This window comes from Amblyomma americanum, chromosome 1, assembly GCF_052857255.1.
Source record: "Amblyomma americanum isolate KBUSLIRL-KWMA chromosome 1, ASM5285725v1, whole genome shotgun sequence".
NCBI classification, from domain to species: Eukaryota; Metazoa; Arthropoda; class Arachnida; order Ixodida; family Ixodidae; genus Amblyomma; species Amblyomma americanum.
The window spans coordinates 299,273,635-299,297,608 of record NC_135497.1 but is presented as its reverse complement, the minus strand read 5'-3'; the positions used below and the strand labels follow the sequence as shown (position 1 = coordinate 299,297,608).

At 48.1% G+C, this 23,974-nt stretch overlaps 1 protein-coding gene across 1 annotated transcript in view; it reads right to left on the bottom strand.

Annotated features, from left to right (window-relative positions):
• Positions 1-7,767: 7,767 nt before the first annotated feature.
• Positions 7,768-23,974, bottom strand: part of LOC144115281 (uncharacterized) — a 78,491-nt gene continuing 62,284 nt past the window's right edge. The window contains exon 9 of the mRNA XM_077649601.1: positions 7,768-8,315. Within this exon, the coding sequence (XP_077505727.1) occupies positions 8,276-8,315 (40 nt within the window). The 3' untranslated portion in view covers positions 7,768-8,275. The remainder of the gene's footprint in view (positions 8,316-23,974) is intronic.

Below are 23,974 nucleotides of genomic sequence, written 5' to 3'. Positions count from 1 at the left end.
TCATTGTTCCTACAAGGGCTCCTAACATTCGTGCATAGGAACCTGTATGTGTGGTCGACGGCAGCAAGTAGAGCGACACTGTACCACCCCTTTATGATTGTATTATTCAGCAGCTTCTTGCTTTGAGGGCCACACCTCGATATGACAGCCATCCACTGCTCCGACACCTTGAGAGAAACCACAGGCTGCTGTGAATTTACACATGTGCTCGTAAAGCTCAGCTGGTGTTGGGAAATGCACAAATCGTGCTTCCAACTGCTCAAATCGTGCTTCCAACAAACACGCTGCAAAATTCGTGAAATATTAAATTAACTGACGCAGTTCTCACGTCAAAAAAGTTGGCAGCAGCCCGCTCTTCTGCTGATGTTGCGAGGCGGTACAAGCCGATCGCCACGCGTTTCTCCAGTGGAATCGCTTTCCGCATGTTGGTATCTTGCCGGCTCATGCTTCCACAAACAGCCACCATGTATCGGAATGTGCCGCGGTTGGTCTGAAAGTTTTCTCGGAGTCCGCTGTCCGGAAGGTGCGGAAGCGTGGTCTCGTACCACGAGTCTGGGCGCGGGTACGCCGACAGGTTTCGCTCACGGACGGACAGGTGCGCCGCCGCCAACAAAAAGAGCTTCGGCCGCCCCCGGTGTCACTTCCTCGTCTCTTCCACCATGGCAATTTCAGCGCTCAGCGCCAGCATCTGTACGCGCAGGCGTTGTAGGGCTGCCTGATGCGCCACGAACGCAGCCCAAAATTGAGCGTCGCCCTCGTTCACGACAGGCCTGCTAAAGGCCAACATAGGCTTGACACACAAGACGTCCGAAGGATCTTAACTACACAAGCACAGCACTCACTGTGAAAGAAAAGCCACGAAAATAAACAACGATAGCAGTGAGCAGTGATGCGTCGCAGCGAGCAGTCACGGGGAAGAGGCTAAAGTAGCCAAAGTCGAACGCGCAGTCGGCTAAGAAGTCGACTGTGATCATTGTTTAGAACTTGTTTTTAGATTTCGGCTAACGACAGCCAAAAGCACAAAGAAAAAAGTTTCTAAGCCGGTCTTAGCACAAGAAACAACGTTTTTCCTCTTATGTGTTCTTTTCAACGTAGCCCTGTTTAATATTACGCCTCAGTGGGCGACGTTTTAACTTCAATGAGGTGAGTATCACATGATCTGTTTCGTCGCACTAACCGAGATGGCTAAACTGTGTGTAAGCGCGGCGAACTGCAGTTAACTCTAACCGCGGTTAACCGCCTTAACTGCAGTTAAGCTTAACCACGGTTAAGGCTGCCCGTGTAAAGAGGGTATTACCCACCTTCCAGTCCCCGGGTAGCTTTCCTGAATTCAAAGATTGCGAAAACAGTGCACACAAGTAAATGGAAGAATAAACACTTGTATTGTTTAAAAATTTAGAATTTATGTCTTCGATTCCCGAAGACGAAGAAATTTTGAGATTATTAATTAGACTTTCTATACCAAGACTGTCAAACACAATTGGGTCCATTAATGGATTCTGCACAGCCTGAAAAGAGGGCAGAGAAACAGATGATTGCTGTAAAGAAGTATTTGAGAAGGCGTCGTTTAGCACCTGAGGGCATTGTGATGAAGGAATGGCTGCGCCGCTTCTATCGTTCAGAGCTATTGCTTTATGCTTGGGACCAGAAATGATGTTCCAAAATTTTTTGGCATTATCAATCAACAAAAACGGAAGCGTACTCTGGAAGAAAACCTGCTTGGCGTTTCTTAAGGCTTTTCGATACTCAGATGTTATGGCACGATACACATCCCAGTGATCAGGGCAACCGGTGGTTTTCGCTCTACGATAAACTCGTTTTTTTTTTACTTAAAAGGCGTTTTAATGCGGCAGTGAACCACGGAGAACGTTGCTTGCCTGATATGACGCGTAAAGGTATGTGTTTTTGGACGAGAAAATGGACTTTTTCTTTAAAAAGGCGCCAGTTCGTTTCCATAGTACGGTTATAAAAGTTTGGCATGCACTCTCCTAAGAAGATTTCGAGTTCAGAGTTAATCGACGGAAAATTTGCCTTTGAATAAACTCTGATATATTTGGGATTGGGTCGCACACGTGTGCTGGTATCTTTAAGGTCAAACTGGATGAAGTAGTGGTCACTGAGGCCTGGTAGAAATGCCAATGAATGAACTAGCTCAGGAAGCGTAGTTAGAACAAGATCAAGAATGTTAGCGCTAGTAATGGTGATACGGGTTGGCTGGGTAATGAGCTGAGAAAAATTGAAGTCAGTGCACAGATTTATGAAGCCAATCGTGTCAGGTGACGAATCCAGAGTGGAAGGGAACGCGCCAGACCAAATTATTTTTGGCATGTTGAAATCGCCAAGTAAAAAGATTGGCGAAGAAGGAAACCTAACTAAAATGCGATTGAGTACATCATGAAGTTCACTACAGAAAGACGATGGAGCATTTGGAGCGCGATAGCATGCGCAGATTACGTCTCGATGATTAATGCGTATAGAGGCGCATACAATTTCTAGTGAAGAAACAAGTGACACGTGTGAAGAATGCAGATGATCAGCGACCGTTATCAGAACACCGCCTCCTATTCTGTCTCCACGGTCACATCGATAAGTAATGAAATCTTTTTCGCAGTTAAGTATTTCATCATTAGAAATCTTTGAATTCAGCCAGGTTTCGGTGAGGACAGAATGTCTGCATCGCACGTGTCGATGATAGTACACAGATCATCACGCTTGTTAACAACACTACGAATATTAGAGAACAAAACACATATGTCATTTGGAAGCTCATGACCACGAGCAGGTAGCTACGCGGTAGAAAGATCGGCAGGCAAGGCACTACTATCAGGGCTGCGTGGGGATGCTTGGTTATTGATATGATATTCACAGATGCTATCTGATGCCGAAATGTAGATGTAACACTTATTCCTTATGAACAATTTGTTCTGACGAATAGCGTACTTTTCTCCACCTGCTTGTCCAAAGTCAAAAAATTTTTTACGTGCGTTGCGAGTTGACAAGCAGAAATCTTCCGTAACCTTTATCCCAGCATTTTTCATTATGCTTCGGTCAGTAAACACGGCTTCTCGGATCTTAAAATTCGTAAACTTGACTATGACAGGACGGCATTTGTCATTCGAAAATTTACCCAGCCGATGCGCGCGTGCTATGGCCTCGCTGGGTAGCTCAAGGTCCATTTCAGAAAGAAGCTTTTCACGCACGAGCTTTTCAGATTCATCCCATGTTTCGTTTTGCGTGTCAGGGAGGCCGTGAAAAAGTAGATTATCGCGTCGTGACCTGTCTTCGAGGTCGTCGAGTCGTTTATGAAACGCCTCTGCTTCATTCTGTACAGCCTCAGACACTTCCTGGGTAATGTCAAAGGCGCTGGAGGCTTGCGAGGCAGCTACTTTTTCTTCGACGGCAACAAGCCAATCGTTCATACTGGCCATCTGACGCTCAAGCTGTACTGTATACTGTATATAGGTACTCGTGTAAGGGCCGCACTTTCCGCAGTTCTGACGGTTGCGGCCCTTGCGCGGGAGCGGCATTTTTCCGTAAAAGTTCCCCGACTACAGCGCAGCCTCGATTGTGCGTCCCATTCTGATGCTGCGACAGCAATTTTTATGACGAAGTAACGCAGTCCTGACGAATCCTTCAAATACATAATGCATTGAAAGTATGCATGATAGGACGCGCACCCGACGGCCGGCGTGAATTAAGCGCATAAATTAAAGCGGGTTGCTGGATCACTTTACTGGCAACCGCTACGTGATGCTATATCGAGATCCTATACTAAGATCTGGCGCTGCGCCACGTGTGCGACCCGCGGCCGTCAGTGTGAGGTGGCGTTCACCTGGCCTGTTTTACAGTCGAAGGCCTTGCAGAAATCAATTATGCGCTCATTTTAATGTGAGGTCATTGTGTGATGGTTAGACCTTTTATAGTAATACGTGACTAGAATCAAAACATTTTCGCTGCGACTACGATGCGAAACACGTTAGGCCTAGTAACAACGGGCGAACAGCGCGCTATCCCCAAGCCCGGTGGGCGGCGAGTCGCCACAAGGAAACGCGTCGCCAGCGCGGCTACTCCTCAGTTAGCAGCACTGAGGCACCGCATGTCCGCGGTTCCAGGTGGAGTCCAGCGCGGGACGATACGTGCGTGCATGGTCATACACCTTCTTTGCTCGTACGGAGTGTCGCGGGCAGTTATCGTCCATCAGATCCCAGCGTAAACTACCAAGTGGACAAAACTGCGCACACAAGAATCAATTCTTTTGGCTGATCTTTGTTTTTCGAATCACTGGCTGCCAAGTTGGGGATGCAACCCTTACACGACACGGGGGCGGCCCTTACAAGAGTACATACGGTATTCACAAAGGGTAGGCGTGTGCGAATACTGAAATTTTCGAATACGAATATGAAGGAAAAATGCCTTCCAATATCAAATCGAATATCGGTTCAGTATGAAAAAGAGTTTCAAAAGAAGATAAGCGGATTAACGTCGTCCTATTTTTTTAATGGTATATTCTCTTTGTAACTGAAATAAGCAGTTAGACTGACTGAGCATCGTGTGAAAGAACATGATGTGCACAGAAATGTACACTACTTGATGATTAGACAGCATAACAGCTTGCAACCCGTGATTTCATGATGTAAAATGAAATCCATGAAATTACACAATTGGCAATTGAAAATAACGTGATGGTTAATAAAACCTCATTTGCATTTCAAGGAACCAAAAAAAATGCCCGCATAATCCAAAGTTCGATTTACAAAATGAGCCCCTCTTCCCGAAAAAAAAAACTGCCGAAAATGGGGTGAAGTCTTTGAGGAGGCTCCATCGCACAAACACCGAATAGCCTGCGACGAGAGCGCAGGTTCGGCGTGCTGCTAGAAAGAAAAAAACACGTGGATTTAAGCGAGCGCACATGTGCGTTCGCTTACATTTCACTGTTCTGCCGTCAACCCGCGGTACTTATGTGGAGCAGTATCGAGCCCTCCTCTATTGGTACTCAGCTTCTATCTGTTCCGGCGTATTAAGACGTGAAAAAAATCAGTAGAGCTAAGCTTACCGGCTTAGCGCATTAATCAGCGAAAGCTGGTTAGAATTAGCGATGCTTCTGGCACGTAAGGTCGGACTGGAGCAAGCATGCAACGAGGACGGTAGCGTTAGCAAAAACAAATTTACAGACAATATGCACGCGTCGAGCAAACCTGACAAAGCAAATAGCTACTTGGCTTCACCTCTATGCAGATTGCTAGCTACCTGGCTTTGGCCTGCTTGTTTCGAGCACGTGTACGTACTTGACGTAGCCTCTCTGTTTCGAACTCGTTTGGCCATCGGGCTTCGCTTCGCCGCTTTATGAGCCAGCGCCAACGCTAGCGGCGCGGTCTTGCACGGTCAGCTTGGATATCAACACGCTTCCGATTTTCCCGTCGGGACGTAGAATATCCACATCCAGCGACATGGCAAATCTGCGAGCATCCCATGTTACACACTTTTCGCGAACATCCGTAGTGGTCTTCTCATCAACGTGGCACTGAACTCCACAGCTGATTCCTTGCGCCATTCGCAAGCCTCATGCGGCTGCTATTCCACGACATGCTCAACAGCCGTGTCTGGCGATCCTCCTCTTCACCCAATTCAAACACGGCGCTAGCCGACGAGCGAGCCGTCGGAGCCTCGGCAAGCCGCTATTTCTTCTGCCACTCCGACCTTCCTTCCTATCCCCACGGCGCGCTTCTCCGTCTTTCCTTTCCTCCCTGTCCTCGCTACACTAGCTGCGGCTAAACCGGCTTTCCCTCTCCTCCTCAACGGCGCGCTCCGAAGAGAGTGAACGCGTTACGGTTGTCGTTGCTCTAAATGGCTCGCTAGTTTTCGCTGTGAAAACGAAGTGGCCAGCGACGCGCCTGCCGGAGTCCGAAAGCGGTTTGCAGCTGGATTCGGGCGACTGGCGAATGTGCGGGCCGACAGCTCATAAACCGAAACTACGCGGCCGGGATATTGTTTGGCCTAGCGACAGGGGTTCTCAGTCGTCGTCACGACTGCTGTCACGCGCAATGAAAAGGTACGTGGGTTACAATGTAGCAAGCAGTAGGCGACATTTTTACTCAATCACTTTCCCTGCTGCGACACCTCGGATTACCCCTTCGGGAGCCTCATACAATATTCCGCAAGTGGGCTTTCCCGCATATTACAGTCGACCAAAACGAAATGGCGCAGCTCAGGCAAGGAGAGTTGTGAAGGCGACAGATCGAATGCCATGGGTGTGGGCATTAAGTATGTAACACATTATGGAAGGACCAAGAAAAGCCTCGCGCTTTCACGATGTGATTGTTCGAAGCGGATGGTCAGCCATCTTTTTCTCATCAGGTGTCGTGTGGGAAAGCCCACTTGCAGAAGTTCGCACAAGCCTAGCAGCGTCCGAATGTGATCGGTCCATGCAATAAACGACGGAAGAAAGCGCGGAGATATCTTTTGTGTTTTCCTGGCACTTTAAAACTCGATTTTCGGATAATCTGCTCAGATATTGGGTTTCTGCCACAGTCGAATTTATGAAAGTCGTCGCCCCAGTCATTAATACTCAATGTCCACAAATGGTCCAAATATCCAATATCACTTGTGGATATCGAGTGTACTACTACTTGAAAATATCAGTTAGGGTATAATCAGTAGATATTAAGTTCAGGATATTCTTTAAATGTTTGAAAGTTTCTTGAACAATTTTACAAATGCAGCATTTGCAGTACCAATGCGGTATTTTTACTTCCTTGAAATCTATCCTAAACCATTCAAAATTTGGTCTTGCCAAAATTAACATTGTGCGGCTGTGCTGAGGATACATTTCTCAGCATTTAGCTAACATGCCAACACTTCGTCTGCTTTGACAAGGCCTATATAGCAAGGCCTGTCACGCTATACTGCTGTACGGATCATGCCTGCTTTCCCTGTTAATCTGACCACATATCGTAGTGCAGCAGCCCAGCTCACCCAAGAATAAGGCATATGGAAGTAGGAGGGGTATATTTGATTTGACACCACCTTACAAAAATAAGCTTTCTATATTTCGGTTCACAGCTCCTCGACAGATGCAGCTCCTTTTCATGTCACAGTTACGTTTATTTGTTCCAAAATTAAACAGCAGGATGATAAATGTGCCAAGTTCTTGCAATTTAGGCACAATTCATATTGAGTGCATTAGTAAATGTCTAGCATGGAAAATTTTCATGACCCCATAGGCAGAATGTGTACTTTTATACCAATGTGCAGTTTATTGTGGGCAGACAAAAACAGGCAGGAGATGCCCCTAAATGTTGCAAAAAACATGGTTCATTAATTTTGGGGCAAATCCAGTACAAATCTAGACACATTTATTTATAGTGAATTTATATGTACATGATACGACCCAAAGTTGAAACTTTTTTTACTTGATGCAGTTTTTTACTCCAGTAATTTTATTGTCAGCAGTGAAAAATTGTGCGATAAAACTGGACAGAACAGTGTGGTATTTCAATGCAAGTTATAAAAAACAGCACATACGTGCTATGTAGTGCTGGTGCACATTAAATGACCTCCATGTGGCCAAAAATTAACCTGCAGCTCGCTGCTACAGCGTCCCTTATACCCTAAGTACAGCTTTGGGACATGAAACCCCAGATACCATTGAACGCCATTCCTACTGAACAGGACAGTACGCTTTGGACACTACACTTGGGCACCACAAGGCGCAACAGGATTATGCCTGCTGCAATTCCTTGTTCAAAGCAGTAAAATAATGCAGTGTGCATATGTATTTATTTCTATTTGTATACAATACAGACCAGTCAGTTATGGCATGGCAGTTGACAAGCACTGATGATCAGGCATATAAAGTGAACAATAAGGCAAGACCAACTAAAACGGAAAGCTATTTGCAGAATTGCAGCATATAAAATAAAACAATATGTCAGAAACAAACAATTGCACAGCAAACTCGGCACAATAGTTGCATAAAGGATGTAACCTAAAAGTACATACTGCAAGTTCTGTAGCTCAACAAAGTACAAAAAAGATGCACATGGACAAAACACCTCATTACATGAGCATATTAAAGAAAATAAAAATCATGGCTACTCTTCTAGATCAGTTGTCATCTTTTTTGTTGTATTTAGATTGTTTCTGAAAACTGCAGCACTTGCCCACTTCTTAAACATGTACACTGTCTCAAAGTACAACAGCTTTCTTCAATAACAAAACAAAGCAAAAGCTACCAGCAGAAGCTGCACCCTTCTTGGAAAATGGCCTTTCTGAATCTTCACATTGCTGACAGGTGCTGTAGATTTTCAGAACCAGACCTTTTAAGCAGGAAAAATGATAAATAGTACATAGTGCAAGTTAGGCAACTCAACAAAATACAAATAAGACACACATGGACAAAACATCCGATTAGTACATGTGCATGATAAAGAAAACACAGAAGTCATGGCTCAGTCATCCTTTTTGGTTGAATTTAGGTCAATTTTGAAAACTGCAGCACTTGTCCACTTCTTGAACATGTATCTCAAAGTACTACATTTTTCTACAATAACAGAACAGAAAGCAAAGGCTACTCGCACAATTAAGCTGCACCCTTCTTGCTAAACGGCCTTTCTAGAATCATCACACTGCTGACAGGTGATCTAGGTTTTCAAAACCTGAGCTTTGATGCAGTAAAAGAGGTAGAGAAGCACAGATCTAGACAAATTGGCGGTGAATGCTTATGTTAGTTGTGTTCAGTGTGGAGTTAGAAGATGAGTTCTGTGTGTCTGTGTTCTCTTTGTTTGTCCAGTCTTCTTCACTGTCTTCCATCAAGTATGCTACACTAAATGACCTAAGCCAGTAGGCTCATACAGACAGTGTGTGGTATATGTCTGCCTGCGTCAGACAATAGTCTTTTTGACACAGCAGTCGAGTGCCTGTCATGTGATAAATGACCCTTGCCTCTGCACAGCAGACAGGAATAAAAGTTATTGACTCATTAAGATATGCATGAAACAGGCCAAACAGCTTTTGCAACCATGGAAGCATCGAAAAAAACATCTGCTTTCTTTAGACTATGCAGATAATTCAACAAGGTAAAAGAATTGCACACCGCTAGTAGGAGTCGAAGCAGTGAGCATGACATAATGCATGCAGCACTAACCTAGGGCTATGGTCGTCTCTTCTTTTCCTTTTGAAGGAAACAATCTTGAGTTGATTAGAGAGTTAGCTGGAGAATGCTCACCAGCACCCCATTCAAACACAGAGTTGCAGTGGAGAGTCTCAAGTGAGGCAACACCCCCCCCCCCCAAAAAAAAAAAAAACTGAACAGATACTTTCAAAAGCAGAAGGACGACTGCTGGTGCTGTATCTCAGCTGTTAACCCTTCAACCACCAAATTAATTCCTAGAAAACATACCAAAATCGCCAATTTTTTTGGCAACTTTTGACGAAAGTAACTGCTGTCAGGTTTTAAACACGTGTTAAAGGCACGAAATACTTTTCATGGACAACTATCATACTGTAGTGTTGAAAACTGCAACCAACACAATCACCAACTGTAGCTTGTCTTTGGCGCTAGGAGCAGCCGGAGGAGTGCAACTCTATAATGGCGATTTTGCTACAATCTCCCATGACAAGTACAGCTCAGGATTGGTGGTTAAAGCACTGCATGCGAAAGTCATGGTTCAGGTTCCCACTGACTACATGCTGACCTTTTGTGCTGTGCCAAATTGCTTCCTAACTATACACACTTACAAAAGATACAGGTCTGATGCTGGCCGCGACGGTCACATTTCGATGGAGGCGAAAATGCTAGAGGCCTGTGTGCTATGCACGTTAAAGAACACCAGGTGGTCTAAATTATCCAGAGCCCTCCACTACGGCATCCTTCTCCCAGTTGCTTTGGGACGCTAAACCCTATAAACCAAACCAAACCAAACTACACATGATTATCCAGTAACTTTTCTTCCCAAAATGGAAAAAGCCAAAATAGTAACATTCCAATATGCCTTGATCGTTGACTTCTTTTATACATCTTATGTGTGCAGTATAGGAAAAGCATTGATTTACTTCCAAAAGGTAGCAAGACCACCTTCTTAACACTCTAGAATGGCCAGAATTTCAACTCAGCCAGTTCGGAGACAACGGCAATGCTGATTCTGGTCGATTTGAAAGGCATTGTGTAAAGATTCTGTTTGAATTTGTTCTCATGACCTATCCCACAAGAGGAAGACGTACCCTCTAAAAATGCAATGTTCTTTACCTTGATAATGTGACCATCAACAATGCAACAATTGACTGGCCTGCTGCAGGTTAGCTTGAAGTCGTTGGTCTCGCAACAAAATACTCAAGCGGCTCGCACCTTTAAGGAAGCAACCCTTTGTTACGAGTTGCAATAATAATGAGCTCACTCAGCGTGCTTTCTTGCAACTTTACTTTGAATGTGTTCCACATCAATCATTCGGTTGTACAGTTGTTGAAGCAATGCCCCTGGCTTGCAAAGTTCCATCTTAATTTGCTGGAGGCAAGCAGTATACGTGGACATCGGGGTCTTTGCCGAGCCAGGCAGGTTCGCAATTGCTGCCGTCGACAACGAGAAAAGGTCAATCATTAGGGCTTCAATCTATGCCAAGGATCCTGCGTAAGAGGAATCACTGGCCATAGCCATCACCATCATGGCTCAAGACCGACAGGGCAAGTCATCGCATGTCGTGACGGACTCCCAACAAGCTTGCAGGGACTACCTTGCTGGAAAATCTCACGGAAGGGAGAGCCCACTATAAAGTAGACTCTCACAATCACACAGAATAACACGGACGCCTGGCCACAAATGCCTAGCCAGAAACAAGGTAGTGAATGATCTAGCCCGAGCTCTAACCAACCAGGCGGATCCCCACCCCACCCCTCTCCTAGGACTGTATGGTGACAGGCTAGAACACCTTAGGCTAGACAGACGACATTTCTGACCGCCACACCATCAACTGCCTTCATTAGATGCCACTGACTGGAGGAGAATACAAACAAGCACATATCCAAGTTTTCACATTATACACATATCAGACCCACACAGTACCCAAGTTACTATCCTTGGTGCAGAGCAAGCCCCGCGCTCTACCAAACATCTTGGGAATGCCAGAACAAACCAGAGAAAAAATCAATTTTGTCACACCCGACACACGAGCAGTGAGAGGAGGCCCCGACCAGCAAGCATGGATAATCAAGCTAGTCCGCAAGTCAGCTGCCGCCAGCGGAGCCCTGGACTGGGGGCCCCGACCACCCGGCTCCTGCGAATTAATCACCTAAATAAAAGTTATCTCACTCTCTCTCTTCGGATCTGTCATCAAAAGATGACGATCAAAGGCGGGTGTTCTTAAAATCAAAAAGCTTTTTGTCTGAGTCAGATTCTGATGACAACAGACCTCCAAGGAAACGGAAGGCGGCCGAAAAGGTGCCTACATCAGCAGCGGCATATCCAGCAGTGCCACTGGCATTTCCGGCACCGTCCACATTAGGTGTGTATGACCTGTTTGGGTGATGCTTGGGCATAAGAAGTGGATGAGTCATGGGCACATGCCTTCTTATCAACGATGGCTACTCAATTTGTTTCAGATGAAGCACTGCATAACAGTGCCCATGCCACGGCAGCCATTGGATCAGGCATTTACTTAATGTAGTATTTGCAAATATGAACAAATTCTGAAAACACTCATGCTTGTATACATTTTCAGATGCTATTATTCTAACTGGGTCCAGCATTTGCACCTCACGTGAACCAAGTTAGTTTGAAAAAGACCTGTTAGCAAATTTGTTCTTTGAATTCTGCAGCGTGCCCACATTCGGCCACCATGATCACTAGAGACGTCATTCCTGAAGCAGGCAAGCTTTTTTCCGTGTCTCTGTGCTGTGAAGTTTTTGCATACTGTTACTTTGTAGGTTACTTGTATTTATACACTGCTTCCATGAAAGCCCTACAGCGTATGATCTCTTGTATCCACTGCTAGAGTTTCAAAGGCAGGTGATGAAAGAAAGGCTGACAAGACTAATGGTCGAGTAAGCTCTAGATCTCCAGAATTTGCCAGCACTGAGGGCCCCCACACAAACAGTGGGGCATCCAACCTGGTTTCTAAACCATTTGTAGAGATGGGAAGTTTCCTGCAGTTTGACAGAAATGTCAATGAAGTTAAGGAGCAACTGGTAAGAATTCTTGATGTGTACCATGAAATTTTGCTTTGTCTATTAGAAACTCTGAATACCTAATATGTTATTCTTTAAACTGCCTGTGGCCTCTCCTTCAGTGTGTCCTAAAGAATGGGCAGAGCATTTCAATGTATAAGAACAGCTATGCAGGGTCACAGCTTGTCCTATACATTGATCATGTGACCAGTTCAAATGAAACCGGAATATGCATGAACAGTATTACAGTTACAAGTACTATGCCCATTCTGCAGTCAAACGAAGCACAAATATTACTGAATATGGTTGGTTTGGTTTATGGGGGTTTAATGTCCCAAATCGACTCAGGCTATGAGAGACGCCGTAGTGGAGGGCTCCAGAAATTTCGACCACCTGGCGTTCTTTAACATGCACTGACATCGCACAGCACACGGGCCTCTAGAATTAAGCCTCCATCGAAATTCAACCGCCGCGGCCGGGATCGAACCCGCGTCTTTCGGGCCAGCAGCCGAGCGCCATAACCACTCAGCCACCGCGGCGGCTTACTGAAAATGAGAAGAGGTCATAGGCAGTTGGTGCGCTATCTTTGAGCAGTAACCGAATTTATTTTTGTATCTGCATGCAGCTAGAAAGGTGCCAAAAACAGCTTCCAAGTAACCTCCTTATAACTACGAGCTACCAAGTATTTCTGCTGATCTTTGCACACCCTCAGTGTACAGGGTGGAATGCTATTTAGAGAGTAATTCTAGCCCGTATGCATGTGCATTTGACACTTGGTCTGTGTGCACCCACAAAGAAAAGAAGCACACTGTAACAGCAAGATTCCAATGCTTGGAGGAATCCCCAAAAGTGGAGTAGATTGGTGACAAAGGAATCATTATTCTTCAGCATCCACACAAGCGCAGCCATACGCCCACAACAGAAAACTACATAGGTTTCAGCACACCCAAGCGCAGCCTTATGGCTGCGCTTGGGTGGATGGTAACGAGTAATTACTCCTCCATTAACAGCAAGATTCTCTGCATGTTCCAAATATGCATGTAATTGCTCTGTAGGTATTGATTATCTGTAGTGCTAATATGCTTGAGGTGAAATGAATGTTTACCCTAGCCTAATTTATGCAGCAGTAAAGCTCCAAAGGTTTTGCAGAGTGAAATTATTATATTACAAACATTTATGCTGCACAATTTTTTTTTTTCAATTTCAAGAACTGAAGAGTTTTGCCAGCAACAATGCACTGGCAACCACCAAATGAATTTTGATCTATTAAATGAAAGACATAGCTGTGCAGAATTACAGCTGGGTGAGCAATAAAGGTAAAAAGAAATTCTGAGACCTAAATGTGACAACTGTCATAAAGGGTATGTTCATCAAAGCTTTGCCAGTGGTGCCCAAAATTAGTCCTTAAACTTTGACATGCAATGTGAGCATATCCTACAATTGACAAATTATTGTTATTGTTTTGCATGATATTTAATGAAATAGAACAAATAAACGCTTTCCAACTAGCCCAAGTTCCCGCCTTAATAAGTGCATTATTTAGTTACATGACTATTGTTCCATGCTGTACTCAGTTATATCCAAAGGCCACTCAAAACGAAATGGAGGCATTGTCACAGTAGTGTAGGACCAACTGGCCAATAAATGAGATGTCATCGTGGCTTTCAGCGTTCTATTACATTTGCCACAGCAAGGCATTCAGAACAAGATCCCAGCTTCTGACGCATCTCCGAGACCATACCGGTGACGTGGCATTATGGAACCCGCTTGCCCCCTTTTCCCGTAAAATATATTTTTACGAAGAAGGAGGAGGTCATTTCCTGGCAGAAGCGATGCAAGCAGCATGCACGAACTTAAACGAGAACAAAACGTAGTGCTTGCTTTCAACCCAATTCCAGAGACCAGTGGCGACGGCAGGTCGGCGGCTGCTAGCCTACTGCAGAAGAGTTGGAATCCTGGGAGAGACAGTATCCATGCCTTCGACCCAGTCTGAAGGTGATGTGACAGTCGTGTCCAAGTGCTTCCCCGGTCGACGAGTCTTCCCGGTGTTACGTCTCGCCTACGACGCGCGGTATAGCCGGCGCGGATGCAACGGACGCCGCGGCTTCGTTCGAAGTGGCGGTCATTTTGGGCCCGTTCATCGCTGCCGCAACGCCTCCCGCCAAGCGCGTCCAGGCAGGTTTCAGTGCCACGTGTCGTCGTGCGTGCGTGTGTGTGTGTGTGTGCATGTTGGTGCTCACGCTTGTCAAAGCGCGGCAGCCGGGGAGAGGAGCTCCCCAACTGGGAGGCGAGGAGGTCTGACCGGCGCCGGCCCGGCGGACGCGTCTCTCCACGTCTCGACATGTCCGTGCGTCGCCGTCTAGTGCGACTCATCCCGAGCGGTTCCTTCTTGCCCTCGACTCCGAGGGTATAAAAAAGCCGCTGCCCCGGACGCCAGAGACTTCGATTTCGTCCTTCGAGTAACGTGGTCGCCCTGACCGGCTGCTCTTTTGAGATGCCAGAACAAACAAGTTGTTCTGTTGCCAGTCGACTCATCCTTTGCCGGGACCTTCGGATGTTTCCAGCTTTGCCCCAGGCCGCCAGGCCAACGCTACCCTTGGGGCTTGCAACCCATTTGCAACAACTGGTTGCCAGCGGTGAGATCGCGACAACGGAGGCCAGCAGCGAAGATATGCGGTCAACTGTATGCTGAGCAGCTCAACGACCATCCGGGAGCAGTGCAACGAGCCCTGTGTGATGACTGGTTGCCTGCAGCGGAACGACTGCGCTGAATTCTTGGCTGCGAGGTTTGGTGAGTGCGGGACTTTCTTCTTCTGAGTTTTGCCAGGCTTTTGTTAGTGTCAGAAACAGAGCTGGTAATTGTGGTTGTCGTTGCTGCCGGGTTAGTTTGCGGCAAGACAATAGTAGGCAGTAGAGAAAGCAGCATTCGGAGCAGCCATGGATTTGAAGTCGTTGCGCAAACCGAAATTCCTGGAGCTTGCAAGAGAGTTGGGTCTGGATGTCTCAGACAAACTCAGAAAACCAGAACTGCTAAGGGCTATTCTTGAGTTGGAGGCTGAGGATGACGAGCTGTCGGAATGCCTTGAGACCATTGAGGAGAGGGAGCAAAAAGAGAAAGACGAGCGCGAACGTAAAGAACGAAAAGAGAAAGACGAGCGCGAACGTAAAGAACAAAAAGAAAAAGAGAAAGAAGAGCGCGACCACGCTTTAGAAATGAAGCGTCTCGAGGTAGAGATGGAACGCGCTCGTAATGGAATTCAGGCACACGGTGCAGGAGAACGGGTATCGTTCAAAATGACTGACCTGATGCGGCCGTTTAAGCTTGGAGAGGACATTGGTTTGTTCCTGGTTAACTTTGAGCGAACGTGCGAGAAGCAGGGGTTCTCTCGGGAAACGTGGCCACAGCGCTTGCTCACTTTGTTACCCGGCGAGGCGGCCGACGTAGTCGCTCGCTTGAAGAGAGAGGAGGCAGAGGATTTCGACCAAGTGAAATCGAGTCTGCTAAAAAAGTACAGGCTGTCAGCGGAGGCGTTCCGTCGGAAGTTTCGGGAAAATGAAAAAGGCAGAAGTGAGTCATATACAGAGTTTGCCTACAGGCTTATGTCAAACATGCAGGAGTGGCTCAAAGAAGAGAAAGCGTTTGGTGACCACGAGCAATTCTGCAGTGTTTCGGTCTAGAACAGTTTTATAGTCGGTTACCTGAGAACGTGCGGTACTGGGTCTTGGATAGGCCAGACGTTAGTAAAGTGGCTAAAGCCGCCGAGCTAGCCGAGGAGTTTGTGACGCGTCGGGCTCGCGGAGCTAAGGACGGTCAAAAAGGGTGAATTTGGCTCCAAGTCTGAGAGGCCGAAGTTCACACCCATGAGAGCAAGGGGGGACACACGTAGTGCGGATGCGAGTGAAAGCAGTCCGACCGAACGTAAGGAGACGGCGGCAGCCGAAGCCGAACGCAGAAAGCGGTTCGAGAGGAGGCAAGCGCGCGTGTGTTATACGTGCCAGAAGCCGGGTCACTTTTCGGCGCAGTGTCCAGAAACAAAAAGAGAAGTCGTGTGTTTGTCATTATGTAGCACTGACGAGAACATGAAGCTTCTCGAGCCTTACATGCGAGACTTCCTCGTGAACGGGAAAGAGTGCCGAGTGCTTCGTGATTCCGCAGCTACAATGGATGTAGTTCACCCCTCTTACGTAGAACCCGATATGTTCACGGGCGAGTGCGCATGGATCAAGCAAGCCTTGGAAGCTCATAGCGTGTGTCTGCCCGTAGCAAAAGTGCTTATTGAAGGACCTTTCGGAGCACTTGAGACGGAGGCCGTAGTGTCATCTATGCTGCCCCCCCCAGTACCCGTACCTATTTTCGAACAGGTCCGATCACCTCCTGCGCGAGAAGGGGCTTTTGTTTGGTGAAGCTAGCGTTCAGGCCTTAACCAGATCGAGAGTTCGGGAGCTCGCTGCAAAGGCGGTAGTTGCGGGGCCGACGTTGTCGAACAATGAGAAAGGGTCGGAGGCGCATCAAGCTGATATTCAGAGCACGTCCGAACTGAATAAAATTGAGCCTGTAGCGTTGAAGGCACCAGGTACTGGAGAGGAAATGCCTGACACGGGAAAGTTAGAAGAGCTTCCGGTCGAGCTTCCGGGACTAGGCTCAGTGACGAACAGGGAAGACACTGATCAGGTCATTAGTGACTTACTCAGTAAAGCACCGCTGTCGCCTGAGCAGAAAACCGAACTACACCAACTCTTACAAGAGTTTCAAGGTCAGTTCTCTGAGAGGCCTGGTAGGACTTCTGTCCTTACTCATGATATAGAACTTACCTCGCCAGAGCCAGTACGATCCAAGGCGTACCGGGTGTCACCCCGCCAGCGCGATATTATGGAGACTGAGGTAAAGAAAATGCTACAGCTCGGTGTTATTGAGGCGGGTGAGAGTGATTATACCTCCCCTTTGATTTTAGTTGAGGTACCGGGCAAGGAACCTCGTCCTTGCGTCGACTACCGCAGGCTTAATTCCATCACTAAGGATCAAATTTATCCGATCCCTAACATCGAGGAGCGCCTTGAGAAAGTTAGTAGCGCTCAGTTTATTTCCACCCTAGATCTTGTCAGGGGTTATTGGCAGGTTCCACTTACAGAAGAGGCTAGTAGGTATGCGGCGTTCATTTCACCAATGGGAACATTCCGTCCTAAAGTTTTGAGTTTTGGTTTGAAGAACGCGCCATACTGCTTTTCAAGCCTCATGGACAAAGTGTTGCGGGGACAGGAAGAATTCGCTTTACCGTATTTAGACGACGTAGCGATATTTTCCGCATCCTGGTCTGAGCATATGGCACACTTGCGGGCAGTGCTAACCCGCCTGCGCGAAGCGGGCTTGACAGTCAAGGCTCCCAAGTGCCAATTAGCACAGGCCGAGGTTGTCTACCTCGGTCACGTGATTGGACAGGGTCGTCGCCGCCCCTCTGAAATAAAGGTGGCCGCTGTGCGAGACTTCCCGCAACCGCGCACGAAGACAGATATTCGGTCGTTCTTAGGTGTCGCCGGCTACTATCAGAGGTACATCCCCAGGTACTCCGATATCGCGGCTCCCCTGACGGATGCTCTAAGAAAAATAGAGCCCCAAACAGTCGTCTGGGGCGAGACAAAGGAAAGAGCTTTTAGCGCCCTAAAGAGCGCCCTAACAAGCCAGCCTGTGCTACGATCGCCAGACTACACAAAAGGGTTCGTTGTTCAGTGCGATGCTAGTGAGCGAGGCATGGGCGTTGTACTGTGCCAAAGGGAAAATGGAGAAGTGGAACACCCCGTCCTGTATGCTAGTCGTAAGCTGACCTGTCGTGAGCAGGCGTACAGCGCCACCGAGAAAGAGTGTGCGTGTCTCGTGTGGGCCGTTCAGAAATTGTCATGCTACCTAGCCGGCTCGAGGTTTATCATTGAGACGGATCACTGCCCTCTCCAATGGATGCAGACCATCTCTCCTAAAAATGGCCGCCTCCTGCGCTGCAGCCTCGCTTTGCAACAATATTCCTTTGAGGTGCGTTACAAAAAGGGGAGTCTCAACGGTAACGCCGATGGCTTAAGTCGAAGCCCCTAACGTAGGAATCCGCCACAAAGTTGTTTGTTACTGATGTTTTCTTCCTGAGGCAGGATTTTTAACATATTGCTTTTGTTTAGTGTTTCAAAGTGATGATGTGCTTTCTTGTGCAATTTTCCAATTTGGGGACGCGTTCTGAGTGCTGCTTGACTACTGTAAGGAACTAGGCAGTAGTATAAAAGGGGAAAGAGCCTGGCAGAGCTTAGTGAGGGTTGTCTCGTACTTGCTAACTGAGCGGTTGCGTTTCGGCGTAGTTCTAACGCTTGCTGAGAACGAGCACAAAAATGGCAACTCTCCCGAAGTGACTTTGCAGTGTCCTGTGTGATCCTGAACATGAGAACGAGGCCTTCTCTGTGCGCTGCGCTCAAGCAACGTCGAGGGACGACCGGTTTCGATTATGAGCATCATCGAGCGACATCCCTCTGGACAGCGGATGCAGTCCACTGACCATCGGGATCTCCTTCTCCCGGCGGGGCGGTCTGTTACGTCTCGCCTACGACGCGCGGTATAGCCGGCGCGGATGCAACGGACGCCGCGGCTTCGTTCGAAGTGGCGGTCATTTTGGGCCCGTTCATCGCTGCCGCAACGCCTCCCGCCAAGCGCGTCCAGGCAGGTTTCAGTGCCACGTGTCGTCGTGCGTGCGTGTGTGTGTGTGTGTGTGCATGTTGGTGCTCACGCTTGTCAAAGCGCGGCAGCCGGGGAGAGGAGCTCCCCAACTGGGAGGCGAGGAGGTCTGACCGGCGCCGGCCCGGCGGACGCGTCTCTCCACGTCTCGACATGTCCGTGCGTCGCCGTCTAGTGCGACTCATCCCGAGCGGTTCCTTCTTGCCCTCGACTCCGAGGGTATAAAAAAGCCGCTGCCCCGGACGCCAGAGACTTCGATTTCGTCCTTCGAGTAACGTGGTCGCCCTGACCGGCTGCTCTTTTGAGATGCCAGAATAAACAAGTTGTTCTGTTGCCAGTCGACTCATCCTTTGCCGGGACCTTCGGATGTTTCCAGCTTTGCCCCAGGCCGCCAGGCCAACGCTACCCTTGGGGCTTGCAACCCATTTGCAACACCGGCAAAGCAGTGCCACATGTGTGTCTGGTTCTACAAAGCTGGAAGAGGTACAAACGGACTGTGCAGCGAAAAACACGTAGCCACCGCCTGTTGCCGGCCCTTCTGCATAACCGCCATGAACAATACTGCAGGCGGTACTCCGCTGGACTGCTCGACTTTGGCCATGTACACAGTGCTGTAGATAAGTGGTTGTTGTAGAGACGAGAAAGTCAAGAAGCGGGCAGTGATTACTACAGGCTGGGAAGACTAAACAACCACCTTGTCTTGGCATGCGGCATGGAGATGCTCAGAGAAGCTCGTGCGCTGTTGGGCGAAACAACGCTGAGTTGAAGGGCTCGGTCCGCTTGCTCTGAAAGTTAGCAAGGCTGTGCTGGGCGACACCAGAATTGTCTGGTACCGATATGGAGATCAAGAAACTACGTGAACTTGTGAGTAACTGGCATTTGTAGATGAGGTCAACTGAGCATAACTCCTTCTATGCATTTGCATCTCAAAAACCCCATCAACCCCCCAACCCCAAGGCACTGCTTCAGCAACACCAAGAACTGCTTCGTGGAATTCCACAACAGCTAGAGGTGGTACAATGTGACCCTAACTGATCAATGACTCCTGGGGGAATCCTAATGGTAATTGCCCGACATCAGGCAAAAGGCCAAGTCAGTATTTTTTTCTTTATTTTTCCCTGAGTTTGTAATAAAAAGCAGTCTGAAGATTTCTTGTGATTTGAAACTTTTGCCCTGAAAGGGCTAGCGAACATCTTATGCTAACAATACCTCAATCAGGATCAAGAACCGCATGAGCCGGATTATTCGTATGTAGGCAGCGATAATCCGGAACTGGATCAGCTTTTCCATCTTCACGACCTTCGCGCGGCTCTTGCCAAAATGCGTAGGAGAACGGCTCCCGGGATGGATAAGGCCACAGTCAACCTGTTGGCAAACCTTCCTGATCGAGCATATGAAACCCTACTTGAATATATCAATGCCATTCGGACCGGGGACACTTCGTTGCCACCCGATTGAAAGTCGACCTATTTTTCAGAATTTGAATGCCCGATGTGGGGGGGTTGACTTAAACTCGAAACCAAAGCATCGCACCATAAATAAAGGCGAGACAACCGAGATATCAGGCATGCTACAGCGTGGTTGGATTTTTGCTGCGCGGCTCCGTCGCATCACTTTTCGTGCTGGCCTTGAGCAGCTGCTAAGTCAACGCGCAGAACCGGCATCCCCAACCCGCTCGAGGCAGCCGATGGTGGCTGTCGATAAGCAGCAAACCGCACCAGCACGCTCCCCACACATGGCCGCAGATTGCATCTGCTGACAACGGGCGGCGGCCCGATAATGCATTCACGTTCTATTCTTAATAGGCGTCGCCCTAGTTTTTTTTTTTGTTTACTTTCAACCGCACACTCGGCGCTCCCTTGAGCGCCGATAGTTGATGGAAGGACGGCTGTTCCAATCGTGGCGGCAGCCCCCCTCGGAAACGCAGTGGCGCCGGAGAGTGTCGGTAGCCGACGGAACAGCCGAACAGCTCACGCGTAGCTTCTCTTTGGCTCTGACGCATTTGACTACTGCCGGCCGCGTTTCACAAGTTTTCAGTGTAGTGCTTCGTCATTCGTTATTTGCGCTCCGGGTCCAGTAAGCAACCGGCGCTCGTTCACGACTACATTCGAGATGGCTATTATTCTTTACGCTGAAGAAAAGAGCAACTTTGCGCCAGGCAGCAAGTTAGATGTCTGCAATGGGTGATCAGGTGTGGCAGCTGCAGCGAGGCAAAATTTTCAGCTGCTCCACGCGATGTCATGATGTGGCTGTTTGCGAAGTGCGGGATTTCGCTGCACAACGATGTTAGAACGACGAGATGTGGGGACCGCAGCAGCGATCACGACGCCAGCGCTATGTGGACGAGTAGTCCAGTGACTAACACATTTTCGTTTTGGAATATGCTCATGGGCACTCCCGCGCGTGGCAGCCAATAGCGGCTGGCGATAAAATGAGGCCGCAGGATAGTGCTAACACATTCTATTATTAAAGGCCAAGCGTAAACGACCACCAAGTTTTTTTGGAGGGGGGATGTGAAGTGGGGGGGTCGGCTTATATGCGAGTCGACTTACAATCATGTAAATACGGTATATCCGCGTCGCTAATCGAGGATCGACCACCCTGAATGTTGCCAAGGGTATAGCACTTGGGAAGACGACACCTCTCCTGAACGTCGACATCTGCGTAAGACCCCCAGTTATCCATACGTCCAGAGTAAATGAAGTCCAGTACGGCACCCAGTTAGGCCAAGATCGGCGTCAGAAGTTCCAGCTGTTGTTGGAAGGATATGAACACCTCTTCGCCAACCAAGGCCCCAGCCTCGACCAATACAGATGTGGTCGAGCATGACATCAACACTGGCGAAGCAGGACCTGTTCGGCAGAATCCATATCGCAGCTCTATGACGAAAAGGAAGAGAATTCAGAACCAGGTGATGGAGATGTTAGAAAAAGGCGTCATCCCCGGTGGTTCCCATTAATAACAGAGATGCAGCCTGGCGCTTCTGCGTGGAGTAAAGGAAGGTTAATGCAGTTACTTAAAAGGACATACATCCACTTCCTCGAGTAGACGATGTCGTGGATACACTGCAAGGCTCCCATTTCTTCACAACATTGGACATGGTGTCTGGGTATTGGCAAGTTCCCATCCAGGAGGCTGACAAGGAGAAAACAACCTTTTCCACGGGGCACGGACACTACGAGTTCAATGCTGTCCCCTTTGGACCTTGCAATGCCCCTACCACATTTCAATGCATGATTAACAAAGTGTTAACTTGCCAGCTCTGGAAAGTCTGCTGTGCATACCTTGACGATATCATCTTCTCTAAGATTGCTGACGACCACCTCAGAAATCTCAGAAGTGTTCTCGGCGCACTGGATTCAGCGGGCCTCTGCCTCCAGCCCAAAAAGTGCCACATCGTGGCAGACAGTATTAAGTACCTTAGCCACATAATCGATGGACAGTCGGCAAGACCCGACCTGAGCAACATCCATGCGATCGAGCACGCAATGGCACCGAATAAAGTGAAGCAAGTACGCAGCTTCCTTGGCCTCTGTAACTACACCGAATTTACACGACTTAAGTCAACTCGAATGTAAGTCAACCCCCCCAAATCACATTTCCGAAAAATAAAAAAACTTCGAGAATGTTCAAGCTTGGCCTTGAATAGTTGAACGCAATAGCATTATCCAGCGGCAGCCGCTTATCGCCAGCCGATATCGGCTGCTGTGCGCGGGTGTGCCCGTGGGCACATTCCAAAATGAAAATGTATTAGTCACTGGACTACTCGTCCACACTTGCGCCATCGTCCTCACTAGTGCTGCTGTCATGATCGCTGCAGTGGTCCCACAGCACGTCGTTCTAACGTCGTCGTCCAGCGAAATCCTGCACTTCGCCAACAGCCACATCACGACATCGTGTGGAACAGCTGATAATTTTCCTCGTTGCAGCTGCCACAGCTGTATCACCCGTTGCGAAAGTCGAACTTGCGGCCCGGCGCACGGCTGTTCGTTTGTTCGGCCCTTCCATCAACTATCAATGCCCCCTTAAGCGCCGAGCGTGCATTTGAAAGTAAAAAGAATACTTGTTGGACACTTGAGCTTCCCTTAGAACGCGATTGCGTTATCGGACCGCCGCCACTTAGCAGCAACCGAAGTCAGTTTGGGGAGTAAGGGGTGCCAGTTTGCTGTTTATTGATAGCCGCCATCGGCCGCCGGCCGCGTGTGCGCGGGGAGGGGATGCCAGTTTTGCGCATTGACATAGCAGCTTCTCAAGGACAGAACCAAGAGCGATGCGACGGAGCCACGCAGCAAAAATGCAACCACACTGCAGCATGCCTAATATCTCGTTTGCCTCACTTTTACTTAAAGTGCGATGTTTTTGTTTCGATTGTAAGTCGACCACCCGACTTCAGATTTTCAAAATTTAAAAAATACGTCAACTTACAATCGTGTAAATATGATACTATAGATGTTTTGTGAAAGATTTCGCTCGCATCTCACGGAACTCACTAAAACAGGTAAAGCCTGGGAATGGAGCGGCGAATGTAAAAATGCCTTCGAAGAGCTCAAGCAGCGCCTGACCAATTCACCAGTACTATTGCTTTTTAATCCTGGATTGCCGGTTGAGGTCCACACCAATGCCTGCGGGTATGGGATCAGCGCAGTCCTTGCGCAGAAGAACGGCACAAAAAGAGTTCGTGGTCAGTTACACCAGCCGACACACAAATAAGCCGACAGGAACTATAGCGCCACCGAACAGGAATGCCTCGCCATACTACTTGTAGCCAGACAATTTTGACCGTATCTATTTGGGATTCCACTTACTGTTGTCACCGACCAGGCCAGCCTGGCATGGCTCATGACAACCAAAAATCCGTGCGGCCGCCTCATGCGATGAAGCTTACTTCTCCAGGAGTTCAATGTCGGCCTCAAACATCAGCCAGGTATCAAGAACTCGAACACAGACGATCTCTCTCGCCTCCCACATGATGCAGATACCATCCCTTCCTGTGAAGATATGCCGCTTTTCCTTGCGGACGATTAAACTTCAACAGGAGGACCACTTCTTGAAGCCAATTATCGACCACCTGAGAAACCCGGAAGAGCCGGTTCAGAGAAGAATCCACCGGACAGC